General features: G+C 21.1%; 3 protein-coding genes across 10 annotated transcripts in view; 1 reads left to right on the forward strand and 2 right to left on the reverse strand.

Moving 5' to 3' along the window:
* LOC102676939 (regulatory-associated protein of mTOR) overlaps positions 1 to 6,850 on the reverse strand; it is a 7,822-nt gene extending 972 nt beyond the window's left edge. The window contains exons 1-22 of one of the 4 annotated variants that reach the window (XM_031514439.1): positions 6,428 to 6,850; positions 6,223 to 6,325; positions 5,577 to 5,818; positions 5,340 to 5,486; positions 5,091 to 5,275; positions 4,957 to 5,016; positions 4,756 to 4,856; positions 4,500 to 4,633; positions 3,975 to 4,358; positions 3,825 to 3,899; positions 3,476 to 3,733; positions 3,184 to 3,327; positions 2,839 to 3,094; positions 2,702 to 2,743; positions 2,368 to 2,513; positions 2,012 to 2,109; positions 1,826 to 1,934; positions 1,571 to 1,734; positions 1,314 to 1,484; positions 985 to 1,226; positions 715 to 873; positions 22 to 304 (exon numbers count right to left, since the gene is read on the reverse strand). In XM_031514439.1, the coding sequence (XP_031370299.1) occupies positions 22 to 304; positions 715 to 873; positions 985 to 1,226; positions 1,314 to 1,484; positions 1,571 to 1,734; positions 1,826 to 1,934; positions 2,012 to 2,109; positions 2,368 to 2,513; positions 2,702 to 2,743; positions 2,839 to 3,094; positions 3,184 to 3,327; positions 3,476 to 3,733; positions 3,825 to 3,899; positions 3,975 to 4,358; positions 4,500 to 4,633; positions 4,756 to 4,856; positions 4,957 to 5,016; positions 5,091 to 5,275; positions 5,340 to 5,486; positions 5,577 to 5,818; positions 6,223 to 6,325; positions 6,428 to 6,586 (3,662 nt within the window). In that variant the 5' untranslated portion in view covers positions 6,587 to 6,850. Of the gene's footprint in view, positions 1 to 21; positions 305 to 714; positions 880 to 984; positions 1,227 to 1,313; positions 1,485 to 1,570; positions 1,735 to 1,825; positions 1,935 to 2,011; positions 2,110 to 2,367; positions 2,514 to 2,701; positions 2,744 to 2,838; positions 3,095 to 3,183; positions 3,328 to 3,475; positions 3,734 to 3,824; positions 3,900 to 3,974; positions 4,359 to 4,499; positions 4,634 to 4,755; positions 4,857 to 4,956; positions 5,017 to 5,090; positions 5,276 to 5,339; positions 5,487 to 5,576; positions 5,819 to 6,149; positions 6,326 to 6,427 lie in introns of those variants that run through there. The other 3 variants (XM_006624195.2, XM_006624196.2, XM_006624197.2) reach the window with 3 other exon arrangements.
* Positions 6,851 to 7,712: 862 nt separating this feature from the next.
* On the reverse strand, positions 7,713 to 11,832 carry LOC116186608. 3 transcript variants are annotated; one of them, XM_031514449.1, is made up of 8 exons: positions 11,485 to 11,832; positions 11,214 to 11,374; positions 10,639 to 10,795; positions 10,182 to 10,555; positions 9,980 to 10,127; positions 9,572 to 9,862; positions 9,226 to 9,461; positions 7,713 to 7,802 (listed from the first exon to the last, which is right to left on the reverse strand). In XM_031514449.1, exons 1-8 carry the CDS (start codon positions 11,540 to 11,542, stop codon positions 7,764 to 7,766), a joined length of 1,464 nt encoding a protein of 487 aa, XP_031370309.1. In that variant the 5' UTR covers positions 11,543 to 11,832; the 3' UTR covers positions 7,713 to 7,763. The 3 variants fall into 3 exon arrangements, with proteins under 3 accessions (XP_031370309.1, XP_031370308.1, XP_031370310.1); XM_031514450.1 differs by having other exon boundaries at positions 7,720 to 7,802; positions 9,187 to 9,461; XM_031514448.1 differs by having other exon boundaries at positions 9,980 to 10,555.
* A 1,321-nt stretch (positions 11,833 to 13,153) lies between these two features.
* Positions 13,154 to 14,884, forward strand: part of LOC102676575 (malonyl-CoA decarboxylase, mitochondrial-like) — a 6,239-nt gene continuing 4,508 nt past the window's right edge. For 2 of the 3 annotated variants that reach the window (XR_422831.2, XR_422830.2), the window contains exons 1-3: positions 13,154 to 13,541; positions 14,239 to 14,379; positions 14,522 to 14,662. Coding sequence is in view for 1 of the 3 variants with exons in the window: in XM_006624193.2 (XP_006624256.2) it covers positions 13,302 to 13,541; positions 14,239 to 14,379; positions 14,522 to 14,662 (522 nt within the window). In the remaining 2 variants the exon portion in view is untranslated. The remainder of the gene's footprint in view (positions 13,542 to 14,238; positions 14,380 to 14,521; positions 14,663 to 14,884) is intronic. The other variant, XM_006624193.2, reaches the window with a different exon arrangement.

Genomic DNA, 14,884 nt, shown 5'->3' on the forward strand with positions numbered 1-14,884 from the left:
TTTAACATATCTTAAACTTACCATGCAAATATATCAGTCATTTCATGTGCTGACAATGCTGTAATACCTTGTGTTATCTGTACAGTATTTATAGAGGAATTTTTTCTAAGATCAAATATTCTAATATCTCCCGAAGATGATCCAGTGAACAATTGTGGTGTAGATCTTTCACATTTTCTTAAAGATGTATCTAACACCCAAGCTGTATGCTCTCTCCAAATCATAACTCTTGATTCTAATGGAGGTAATCTTCTATCGAATAAACGAACTGAACCATCTCCACATCCTACTACCATCATTGCACCTATATCAAAAAAATGTTTTATCATATTTTATATTTGAATATTAATAAGAAACACAATATAAAAAGTTAAGTATTGTTAAAATCTTTTAGTCTACTTTTTATTTTTTATTCTTTTGTTAATTATAAATCAGTATTTTAATTACAATTTATTTCATTAACTATTATTATTTAATGAAAAAAAGAATTTATGTATATCTATTTAATTATGTATATCTATTATGCATTTTATATATTTTATATATTTATACATTATAATAATAATCATTTATGTATCATTTATATATTGGTTTGTTAAATAAATTTATAAATAATTATAATTTTTTTAAAAAAAACATGATTAAATTAATATAGTAAAATAGTAAAGTAGTAATAAAATAATAAAATAGTAATAGAATATTTAGAGAACTAACCTACACCATCAACATCAATACATGTAGCACAGCAATCAGCACCTGTTGGTATATCTTGTTTCTTTAATTCAGTTTCTGCATCCCAAAGTCTAACAATGCGAACATCGCCCGTCACAGCTAATGTAAGCGATTTTTGCTCCCATTTAGTGACTAATCCAGCTGTTGCTATAAACAATTTTAATTATATAATTAAATTATATATTATATCATATAATTATGTAATTATATATTTATATTTCGGAATATATACATATATATAACTATATATACCAGTGGTTGTTTTTGCTGCAGGTTGTATATCAGCCATTGCTTGCCAAGCAGTAAGTAAAACTGGATCGCGATTTAGCATACTACTATAATTTTTCCATATTCTAACTGAACCATCATCAGAACCAGCCATTAATAAAGTCACATCATGAGCATTAATAAACTCTAGTGCTGTAATACGTGACATTTTATTACCATGACTTGCACAATAAGTCAATTTTGCACCAGTTTGATAATCCCATACTCTATAAATAAATAATTCTATTAAACAAAATTATTTAATATAACAATAATAAAATTTGACATTAAATTTGATATTAAAATTTAAATACCCAAAGAAATCTTTCAATGCTACAGCCAAATGAGGTTCGAAAGGATGAAATATTAAAACTTCTGGAGAATGTGAACATCTTGTATGAAATATTTGAAATTCTACTCTACTTTGTATTGCACGTAACTGTTCTTCTCTTGCTTCACGTTTTTGTCTTTTATTTCTTAAGTACCTGAACATTGAAGATAGCAAATTAATTTATTCTTTTATAAATAACAACATTTTTGGATACATTCAAATTATATTTTAAAATTTTACCGCCATTCTCTTTCATAATGAACTCTACTTTCCATATCATTCATCGATTCAATTTCAGTTTCTAAACTAACTGGCTGGGCAAATTGAGCACAACTCCATTCAACGAATTGTGAAGTTGTTAATGCTGTTTTTATTCCAACAACTTCATCTGCTTCTTCTGATATCTATAATAGAATAGTAATAATATATTAAATGATAATATGAATAAAATATAACATTATTCATATATAAATGATTCTATTAAATAATTCTTACTGTATTAGGAATTGGTTTTCTTGAACGATTACTATGTGATGGTATTCTTGATGAACGTAATAGATCAGTTCCAGAATTTACAGTAGGCGGTGAGTCTCCTTTGCTATTACTTATAATATATAAATTAATTATAAATATTAATTAAAAATAAATAGATAGAAATCATACATAAAATATTAAACTAACCTTAAATATGTAGTACGATTTGATGGAGAAGGTGGAAGAGATAGTGATGAAGATATTTTTGTTTCAATTACTTCCTTAGGTACAGAAGATTCTTTGACCTATAGTAAAAAAATATTCTATAATATATATTAATTTTTAAAAAAATTTTATATCACATTTTATTTCATATTATATTATATTATTTTTGTATCATAATGAATATCATTATTTTATATATGTATATTGATATATGTATTATTTATATTATTTTTTATTGTATTATTTATTGCACGCTATATATATTTGTATATATTTTGTAAATATGTACATGTAATGTATGTAATATAATAAATATATTATTAAATCATTATGTTTACCTGATTTCGAATGTGATTAGTGACTTTTTGAGACATACTAGCAACCGCAGGATGAGGATCATTATCAAGACTACATAATCCATGCCATAATTTCATATACACACTACCATAAGAAAGACTTGGTAAATTTCCAAGAGAACTGTGTCCTAAAAATAATAAAACATAACTTAAAATATTTTGCATTCAATATAGAAAAATATCTGGTTTTTACGAAAATGTGCTTGTAAATAATAAAATAGTGATGTAGTATTAGCTATAAATTAAAAATTATAAAACCTAAAAATGAAGAATGAACTATGTACGAACATGCAATGGAATTTCCAATCATTATTACCAAGTGACTCGCAAGGTTTCCTCACGAACTCCCAATTATTTCCTGGTACACGAATGAAACAATACAAGGAATGTTATCGAAAATCCGGAAATACAGCTAATAATAACTAATTAGAAACAACATACTTTATTACTTACCTAAACTACTAATAGATGACGATGATGACACTCTTTTAATACGATCCTGTCCAAATCCATCTGTATTTTCTGGATTATATGTGTTATTTGGAGAAAGCATTTTTAATCTATCCCTAGAACTAATACGTCTCATTCCACTAAATGGTGATAATGTCTCTACTACTAAATCTTTTCTGCTATTTTCTTCAGCCAATGCTAAAGTTACAAAAGAATTTTCAAAATGTAATACCATCCATTGAAGTGCTACTACTAATTCCTGTAAAAATAATTCATATTTTTTTTTCTTTCATATTAGAAATATAAAATCAATAATTTGTTATATCATTATATAACAAACTTACATACTTTTCTAACTAAGGGACACATATCATAAGATACAGTATTAATAAGAGTCATAGCTATGATTTGATCAATATTATTTGCATGCTCACTTCGTGTTGTTACACTGTTTATAAATGTTCCCAAAGCATAAACGCTAGCTGCTCGGACCTATATAATTATATATTTTCTTAAATATGTTATCATATAATTCATATGTTAAAGATATAATCATATATTAAAGATTTTAATACATTTATAAATATAAAATATAAAATTTATGTATAAAACTTTAATATATTAAATAAATAATTTATACCTCAGGAACTGGATCTTGTAATAATGTAAATAATTTCTCATGGGCAATATCTCTGACTCCACACCATCTTGCTTTGTCATAATTATGCCAAAGTCTTGCAAGACATAAACATAACCATTGTCGTAATAAAGCATTCAAATCTCCAAGTTGTTCTAAACAAATAGAAACAAGACTACCATGATTTGCAGCAATCTGACCTGGTCGATAATCATTCACAATACTAGCCAAAACAAATGCTGCTAATGTTCTGTGTTCACTCTAAAATAAAATAAATTTATAATTTTTTTTTATAACATATATACAATTGAATTCAAAAAGTTTTCAATAAATAAAATTATATCATCAATACTGGTATTGAAGTATCCTGAAGAACAGATAAAAAATATTTATGCCCTCCATCTCGTACCAAATCTGCTTGACAAGTCTGAAATATAATAAATAATTCAAAAAAAATTTAATAAAATATTAATATTTTTGAACTCATAATATTAAAACTTACACTATCAACTGCAAGAATTTTTGCCCAAATAAATACAAGTAATGGACGTAGTTCTTTAGCATTACTCTGAAGTAATTTTAAAACATATGGAAAAATGCCTACACTAAGAGCCAAATTCACTGCCCATGGGCCAAGATCAAGAAAACGTCCTAATAATTCCAATGCTCTAAGTCTATGAACTTGACTTAATAATACTTGTAGAACTATTGGCAGTTGTTCTGGTGGATTACGATTTTTAGAACCTAGTGTAAGCCATACTTGAAAGGCGGTTAATTGCTCTTCAAAAAATGGCGAATGTACAAATTGATCTTCATTCTCAAGAATAGATGGTAATTGTGCTAAGCAAAGATCAAGTGCTAAATCCCATGCTTGCCACATAGGATGCTACATAAACAACAAAAATATATTAATGATAGAATAAAAAAGATTTTATTTGATTTCTAAAAAAATATTAATTATAATTTTTTGTATTGAAAAATATCATTTATAATATTAAAATTAATTTATAATATTAAAATTATTTACCTGATAAGTAGATGGTAATTTTGGACAAGAAACTGGAGTGCAATCATACGAGCGTAATATTCGCTCAGCAAGTAAAAAATTTCTAAATAAACTAGCTACTAATAAATCTTGTCTGAATAATCTCTGAAATAAATCTATAAATTGAACATATTTAATATTTAATTATAATTAATTATTATACAATATTTAATGTTTATATATTATGTATAGATAGAAATAATTATATGATCATTTTAGATATAATTATATAATTTACCTCTTGGCAATGTATTCCATGCTATAGTATCAGTAATTGCTGTAAAAATCCAATTAAGTTCTCCTAACATTGTTCTTCTATCAGTTAATTGTCCTGGAATTCTAAAATTTATTTATTATAATTTTTAATATATAATTTAATAAAAAAAATACATACATACATATATGAATAAATAATTATAAATATATAAAATATTCTTACTTGTCAATTAAATCTAACGATATTTTTGGTACCAATTTAGATGTATTTTGCATTACAAACCTACATAAAAAATAAATATTTATATATTATAAAATACAAAATATATTATTAATAAATCATATTTATCATCTTACCATCGCAATGCAATTTTTATTGGAGTTGTAAGACATGATGTAAATATATCTGCAGGTAAATCTGGATTCATAGGCAAAATCTGACTAGCCGCACATGCTGCCAATTGAATACAATTTTTGTAAGATGGTGTTGAAACACTTGCTACTCCACTTGTACGATTTTGTTGAACTGCTTGTTTTTCCATCTATAAATGGAAGAACTTATATGTAATTTTTATTTTTAATCAACCTTCTTCAAAGTTATCATACCTCATATTCCTTTTCATGTTGTTCTGCAAATTGCTGAAAAGATTCTACAATAATACCTGCATTGGAACAATCATATACATAAATACTAGGTGCACCCATCCACGTTTGTAAATCATATACAGACAAAGGAATATATTGTGTATATGTCTGCAATATAATAATTATAAATTAAATATATTTATTAAATTATTATTTATAATGACTAAAATTTTTTTTAAAACTTTTCTTTTTACTAACCCTATTAAAAACCCATATTTCACCATTACTAGTAGGTTTAGGAACACCATGACCATTGTAATGAAAAAGAACTCTTTCTTCTTTTGCATTTCGTCTTAAAGACGTACATAATTTTTTAACTTCCTCAACAGTAGGATCTAAGCTTTGTTTATAACGAGCTCTTGGTTGCCATCGTTCATACTGTTTTTGTAAATTAGAACCTATAGTTTCTAATGCTTTCTGTGGACTCACTGATAAAGGATCTATAAAATTAAAAAAAATATAATTTTTAAACTATATTTATGTAATTAATAAAAATAATTCAGATGAATTAAATAAAATTTTTCATTAAAATATGCTAAAAAACGATAATGTAAATTTATAATAATATTATAATTTTATAAAGCGATAAGATCATGAAATTATAAAAATATTAATATAAAATAATAAATAATAACGATCAAAATGTTAAATTTAAATAAAAAGAAACATATAACAATATATAATAAATATAAAAATTATTCAAATTAATAATAAATATGTCATCTAGTAATTTACTAAAATGACATTCATTTATAAATTGCTGTCACGCACATGCATAACCTCAAAATGCATTATATAATGGCAGCGGGGAATTGTGGGGATGTAAATAAACTAGAATAAATACCGATCCAACACTCTAAACGTGCACATGGTTGCGTCTTGACAATATCTGGTGGATCAACGCCAACATTTAAACATAAAACTAGAGCCACGCTCACAGTTTTCATCTAAAAAAAAAAATAAAAATTGAGCAAATTATTCTGTAGAATTAAATACATAATTTTTTAAAATATATTAATTAAGAACTAAAAAGAAAAAAAGCAACAAACTCGTTCTTTCATCCTCCATGTTTGTGTAATACAATTTACACCCTCAATTGTTGTACTATGCCGTGATTTACAAAATGCAAGCTGTATTTTCCAATCATCCTCTTCCATCGATTTCAAATTTTCTTCCTCGTGGCATGACTTAGAAGTAATTACTGACATTATAGGTCCAGGACTTGAGAAAAGTTTATAATCAATTTTTTCGAAAGATACGTTTCAATTATTAAAAATCTTAGATTGATATTACATAAATATAGATTAAAACTATGAACTGACAATATTCAATAAACGATAAAAGCATAACCGTTTTTTACCAGAGCACAATTTCATAAGTTTACTTCAATCGACGCCATCTTAAATCCCTAACTTTACCAATGAATTCTCACGAATGCGAAGATTTTTTGATCGTAATAACTATATGCAGATGGTGCCACTTACTATTCACATTATTTTTTTCTTATATATCGAAATCAAAAAAATATAAGAAATAATGAAAAATAACAATTTAATAATAATAATGAAAAAATAACAATAAAATAAATAAAAATAATAATGAAAAATAATAAGCAGTTTTCACAAGAAAACATCTTTATAACATCTTTATAACATCTTTATTAGATACAAGGTCACTTTAAATTAAATCGTTGAAATCTAACTTATTCATTTTTACAACTAATAGAATTAAATAACTTATATTAAACATATTAACAATAATTAATTAAATTTATGCATGAATGTGCAAATAACTTGTATATAAGTAGAAGCATATATACATTCAGAAAAATTACATTACAAAATATATTATTATAATAAAAAATAATATTATTTTCAAATAATATAAAGATATGATAACTATTTTATTTACTAAAATTTTTAAATTGATAATCTATATGCTGACATAATTATATACTTATCAATACTTTTTTTATAGTTTAAATATAAATTCATTATAATCTGAAATAATATACATAACACATTAAAAATAAAAAAATACATATTTGTTTTCACAATATCAGAATTTAAAAAAAAATGAATTGAAAATTAAAATTTCATTTTCACATTTGCAAAACATCACAAAAAACATTTCATTACATATTCTGTTCACAGCCTATATACAATCTTTATTTATTCTATGTACAATTTTAATTTTATTTATAAATTATTTGGAATGAATAAACTCACATTATTAGTGATATAGTATTAATAATTATTTGATATTTAAAAATGCTATAGAATATCATTTTTAAATTCTTCTTGTTTAATTTCTTTTTGTTTCGTTTTTAATTTTTTATGACTTTTAATTTCATTACTTGATTATTATTTTTTTTTTCCATTTTAATCATTGAAGAGTTTGAGAATTAGTAAGAGGTTTATAACCCTGAAATTTTATGAAATATTAATTATTTCAGTACAAATAATATTTAGAACATCTAATTTAAATGGAAATGGTATAGTAGTAATTCAAGCATTTCCATTTAAATCAAATTTATTATATATAAAAATAAAATAAATATTTTATAAATAAATTAAAATATATATATATAAAGAAAAATAAGAAAAAAGTTTATGAAAATAATGATAGTGCAAAAACAGTGTATAGTTTAATGTTTAAAAATAGAGATAACAAATATATAATAATATTTCAATATAATGATGTAATATGAGACATCATTTTAATAAAAAATAAAAAAAAATAAAAAAAAATTCATTCTTATTTATTTTTTATTTTATTAAAATAAAAAATTTTAACGAGATGGATAAATCTTACTTAATAAATCTTAATAAAGATAAGTTCAAATTTTAAATAGAATTTAAATAGATTACATTATATTAAATATAACATATTTGTAATATAATAAAAGTAATATATTTGTCTCTTTTATATTTTTAAATTTTATGTAATTGTAAATTCTATAATTGAGGCTGATATGTAATTTCATTTTTAAAATTAATATATATACTCTATATATGTTATATATAATATATATAATTATATAATGTAATATAATGTAATAATGTAATATATAAATATATGTTATATAATGTAATATGTTATAAATATATTATATATTAAAATATATTATAAATTAATATGTATACTTCAATGCATATACATTATATTTAAATATTGTATATATTTCAACAGATAAAATTTAAAATCATCAAAATCAAAAATTGAAAATATTTTTCTATTATATTAAATACTTTTTTAAGTATAATTGACCGATTCAAAACTTTGTCATTCTTTCGTAAATTCATTTATTTTAAAACTTATTAAATATTAAAGCAAAATAAATCGAATGTTTAAATTAAAATATCAATTGTGAGCGAAAAATCATCTTTAACGAGCATTTAAGTGTGCAAGATTCACTACTTAAATTTGTGAAAAAATTATATAATAATACTCGAATGAACTTTGTCAATATATAATGTTACATATAAGTTTTTTGATTCTATAGATAATAACGATTTACTATTACCAACACATTTGGATCACGCTTGGATCAAGTTTGTTGAAATATAAATTGAATTTTATTAGATCTTTTTAATGTAATAAAAATCAGATATAAAAAATAAAAATTTAATGAAAATTTTATTCATGAAATTTTTTTGATTTTTATCCAAATAACAGGAAATGATAAAAATTGTTCTAATCATTCTATCGAAATATTATCATATGTTATAGTATATGTTAGTACTATTTTATATAACTGAGATTGTCATTGACAATCAAAGATGTATGTAGTTTGTACAATCTATACTTGTTAGTGATTCATGCTGCCATAATAGGGCTGGCGTACACTTATCCGTTTGCTTCCTGGTCTTATGGCGTTATTAATTGAATCTCGTAATCGTTCTGTGAATGTTTTATATTCCATCTCTGGATTATTCTGACCAAAATCAAAATCTGCAACTTCTATAGTAAATTTTGCTCTACTTTGTATATAATATGCAATGCCAAAAATAATGAGTACCACAGCAGCAAGTGAACAAGAAACAGGTACCACTATGACTGATAATTGTGGTTTTGTTGTTACTATAAAATATTTAAAAATGCAATTAAAAAAATTAATATAAATTGTCTATCTTATGATAAAATAAAATTTATATTATTATTATTGTTATTATTAAGATAATAATACATACCTTTATAAATATTTATTGTCAAAGGATAAATTTGTTTGCTGACATCATTATTTAATATGATTAATATTGTGTATATACTTGGTTCCAAAAAATAATGAATAATAGAAAAATTACAAGAATAAAGATTATCTATATTGTTGCATGTTTCATTTCCAGTAATATTATACTTCCCTCTTTGAAACTGAAGGCACTTATTAAAAGGTCCTGAACCTTTGCATGTTACATTAAGAGATAACATATCCCAAGGTTGAATCCAATTAGTACCCTCTACTGTTATATTTCTTATGGGTGCTATAATTTTTATATTGATAATATCATTATAATTTATATTGAATATTGTTATTTTATATATAATTATACATATATAATTATATATTTTATATATATTTTATATATATTTATACTTACCACGAACATCAATCTTTTTTATAAAGTGTCCATATGTTTTATTAGGATCTGGAGGAATTATTGAAGAATTGGAACAAATATATGGTAAAGAAATATTATTTACATCAGACATATTATTTGTTGCATCATTTAATGGCATTTCTGTTACTTCTGTAGATATTAATTTTATAGTTAAATTATTATTAGATATGATAGCATTTGCCACTTCTTCTTTTGTAATATTTGATATTATATTATTTTGCACAGTTTTATTAGAAAGAATAGCTGTCATTGGTGAAATAATTGTAGATGGTAAAACAGATGTTGTTAGCGAATCATATGATGCAATTATTAAAGCTTCTAATATATGCGATATATCAGGATTTGTAAAATTGTAGAGAAAATTTAAATCGTTTGTTTGACCAAAATATTTGCAATCTATGAACCAATAAATTGATACTGTTGTAGCTTTCATCAAATAATCCATATCACCTTTTCTTATATTTATTGTTACATTTGCTTCAGATGCTGAAGAAACATATGTATCTATTGATGTTTTGTTGGATTGTATAATTTTGATATCTCCATTAAGAAATTCTATGAAATTGATAAATATGATAAAGTTGAAGAAACATATAATAAATAAAAAATTAATATAAAATGATTTTAAAAATTCTTACGAGTGACATAAAACTTTGCACGAACACTAGTAAGTTTCTCCCACCATAAAATAACAAATTTACTAACTATCACTTCAACTTCATATATTCCAATTGTATAATTTTCATGTAAAATATTTAAACTCCAATATGTTGTTGTATTTGATGTTTCTCCTGTCTATGAAAAAATTAAAATTATTATTTTCTATTTCATATTTAAATTGTATATTTCTTTATAAATTATATAATATTATATAATATTATATAATATAATATTAAAATATAAAAAATATATTACAATAATGATGAGATTTTAATAAAAAAAATATAATAAATAAAAACATAAAATAAATATTATAATGAATATGATTATTTATTATTAAAACTATGAATAAAAAATTTTTGGATCAAACTGAATTAAACTAACTCAATATTATACATTATAAAAAAAATACATTTCTTTAAAATACATATTTTTCAAAAAAAAATTTTTTTTTTCATTAAAAAAATCTTTTATTAGAGAATTGTAACAAAATATAAAATTATATAATATATAATTTTAATAAAACATAAACTACAGGAAAAAAGAAACTAACCTCATATATATGAGGATTTAATGCATTGTCGCTCCATTTATATTTAAATGTTCCTGATGGTCTATCATCATTCTCAAAGATATCTGCTTTAAATGTAATAGTCCCACCTAATACTACAGGACCATCGTGAGTTAATGTTATATTATATTCTACAGCATTGACTGTAATATAAAATATAATATATTTTAAATTTATCACAAATTAACATAACAATAATAAATGTAATTACAAATTGAATAATTATTATATGAAATGCATATAGTCAAATTACCTTGACAAATAAACAAAATATACCAAATAAAACTCCAAAAAAAATGCACTATCTGCATTCTGTATATCGATAAAAGATCACATTTATTTTTTAAGGTATATACAGTTTGTAAATTTGTTTTTAATTAATTTGCGATTAAATATGTATCATATCATTTCCACCTACAATATCTTAATATTAATGATTGCCAACTGTATCACATTATATATATTTTTTGAATATGTTATATCTACTCATTCATTCAAAGCTAATTTTATAAACAAATCATGGCACAGCAAAACTTACTTTATGAAAATACTATACAAATTATAGTGAGAATAAATTCAACAGTGTCTGAACTCATATCTCCCTAATCAAATAAGTTACTAAAAGTTACCAATTTTAAATTTTCACAATTTTATAAAATATTTATTTTTAACAATATATTATTATGTTAAATCAATTGTATAAATAAATTATGCAATGAAATAATTATATTATTCAGTACAAATATATGTATTTTTGAATACAATAGTGTAGACAATATAGAGCAAATATTTTCTATATTTATACTAATTACTTGATTTTTTTGTAGAATATAATTATTTAATAAGAATCAAAATCAAAGATTTCAAATTTTTATTTTGTATTTTTTATATTATATAATACAATAATCTAATAATAATATTATTATTGTATAGTATACAGTTCATATATATAGTATATTCATATATATTTAAAATAATTTTTTTAATTTTATAATTAATAATACTATAATATTATTATAATATATATTATAATGTATTATTATAATTTAATTTCCTTGTAATCAAGGAAAATTATAATAATACTTTAAAATTGAATAATTATACTTCTGTTTTCTAATTTTCAATAAATGAAGAATTATGAAAAAAATATAGAGTTATTACTTCATAAAAAAATTTACTATTTTAAAATTTACTATTTTACTATTTTACTATTTTAAAATATTAAAATTATTTTGCTAAAAAATATTCAACTTTGTAATTTATTAAAAATAATATTATTAAATACACGAAAATCAGTTCTAATGGCATAATTATTTTACTTGCATATAAAAATTATAAAAAATACTATATCTATATAACTAAAAAATACTAGTATCTTTCTTTGTAATTTCATCCTATTTATTTTGTTGTATATTATTTTTATATTACACCATAAAACATTTGATTTTTTTTTTTTTTAATTTTTTTGAATATTAAAATTATTCTTTAGTTTTATCATTAAATTTAATATATATTTATGATATTTTATATATTTAGCTATATATATATTGGCTATTCATAAGTCAATCAATTTTTTTCTTTACAAAAATTTTTATTTCAATTTTAATAAATTATTAACAAAAAAAATTTGCAGTTAAATATATTTTATTATGATGGTATTACTATGTACTAGTAACGAATTGCCAGACTTGATTAAATAGAAATGTTTTGAGTTCGAAAAAGATTTGTGGACTATTGTGACATCTACCTGATATGATAAGTTTATTCGTTCTTTGATTGGTCAATGATCTTTTATTTCAAACAATAATAATTCAACAAAACAAAAATTTTAGAAAAGTAAAAAAGTTGCTTGAAATCATTTCAACAATCATTTCAATAATTAATCTTTCTCAGTTAACTTTTAGAATCCTGATATAATCTTTTTCTAATTTACATTTTAATATCAAATGTTTTCTGTTGTTATTTATTCGAAATAAGAATACAAAAAAATAATATATATAAGATAATTTAGAAAAGTTATCTAAAATTATTTTATAATTTAAAATAATTAAAATATTTTTTAATGTATTTATGTGTATATATTTGTCAATTGTAAATATGATATTTAGTAGAATGCACTTGAAAATTTTAATTAATATTTATAATAATAAATTTATTTTAAAATATAATACAACATCGAAGATTTTAAAATTGTTTCTTACACAAAATCTACGTGATATTTCTACATTTTATGAAAATAATGTTTTTGAAGAACAATTAAAAGAAGTTTTTAAATTTAAAAATAGTAATGTTAGTAATTGGATTATTGAGGTTAGTTATTATTAAGAAATATTAAAAATTCAAAAAACAAATTATTTTTTATCTTTAATTTTTAATATTTCTTAAAAATAAATTAAGGAAATTTTCATTTTCATATAAAAAATTATATTTTAAATCTTTCAGATATATTAAATTATGTATTTTTTTCTATTTTCTTAAATTTAATATTATTTAATTATAAAATTAATGATTTATATAAAACTAAAATATAAATTATGTTTTATATTTAGTTTCTAATTGACATTGATACGTACATAGTAGATTTATAATATATATTAAATATGTATTTATAATTTTAAAAATATTTTTATTTTTATTGTTTAATATAATATATTATTTAGTTCTTTATATTAATTTCTTAGTTAAATTAAATATATGATTAATTGTTAAATATGCAAATTAAATTAAATTAAAAAAGTAAAAAATGATTAAAATATATCTGTTAAAATTATTATTTATATTATTTGATAATAATATTTGATATATTTTATTTTAATAAAAATAAATTTAATAAATTAAAAGAAATTAAATGAAATGTTCATTTTGTATTTATAAATATACAAATATAAATACAATAATTAAAATAATATAAACTATAAATAATAAAAATATCAATATGTAAATATATTAATTAATAACTTCAATTGCAATGAAGTTTGTGTATAATAGAATTAAAATTTTATTTTAGAATAAAGCTCGTATTTTATGTAATGCATATCAAGAAAGTAACAAAAAAGATAAGGAACAAATTCTACGTATTTTAGCATTTAGATATGCTATTGAACATACTGTTGTATGTAATATAGCAGAAAAATATGTATCTACAGAGGTTTGTAAATTATTAATTTTTTATTCATATTTATAATACATAAAATAAATTAAAAAATACTTTGTTGTTTATAATATCAAATTCTTAATAATTATTATAAAATTATTAAAAATTTAACAACACAATATATATTTTATCTTAGTCTGATAATAGAAGACGTATGATTTCTTATGAACGAAATTTAAGAAATGTTTTAACACCAGATTATCAATGGTTGTTTATTATGATTGGAAGACTTGAAAATGGTGTGAAATTTCTTGTCGATTTAAGAACAGATATATTAGTAAGTAATTTTAATATTATTATTAATTTAATTGTGATCATGAATTAATAAAAATATATATTAAAAAAATTAAAGTTTAAATATTTAAATATATAATATTAATAAATATTTAAATATTTAAAGAATTTTTTGTATATTTAATCAATAATTTATGTAATTTTTTAATATATAAATTTTATATTAATATAAAAATTTTTTTAAAAAAAATTAAATATATTTTAT

The sequence above is a fragment of the Apis dorsata genome, unplaced genomic scaffold (genome assembly GCF_000469605.1).
Source record: "Apis dorsata unplaced genomic scaffold, Apis dorsata 1.3 scaffold_997, whole genome shotgun sequence".
In the NCBI taxonomy this organism is placed as follows: Eukaryota; Metazoa; Arthropoda; class Insecta; order Hymenoptera; family Apidae; genus Apis; species Apis dorsata.

Coding starts and splice junctions, on each gene's coding strand:
- LOC116186608 (XM_031514448.1), bottom strand. CDS start 11,542: ATGCAGATAGTGCATTTTTTTTGGAGTTTTATTTGGTATATTTTGTTT. Junction 10,556..10,638: donor TGCAAAGTTTTATGTCACTC/GTAAGAATTTTT, acceptor TCAATTTCATAG/AATTTCTTAATGGAGATATC. Junction 9,462..9,571: donor GACAATAAATATTTATAAAG/GTATGTATTATT, acceptor AATATTTTATAG/TAACAACAAAACCACAATTA.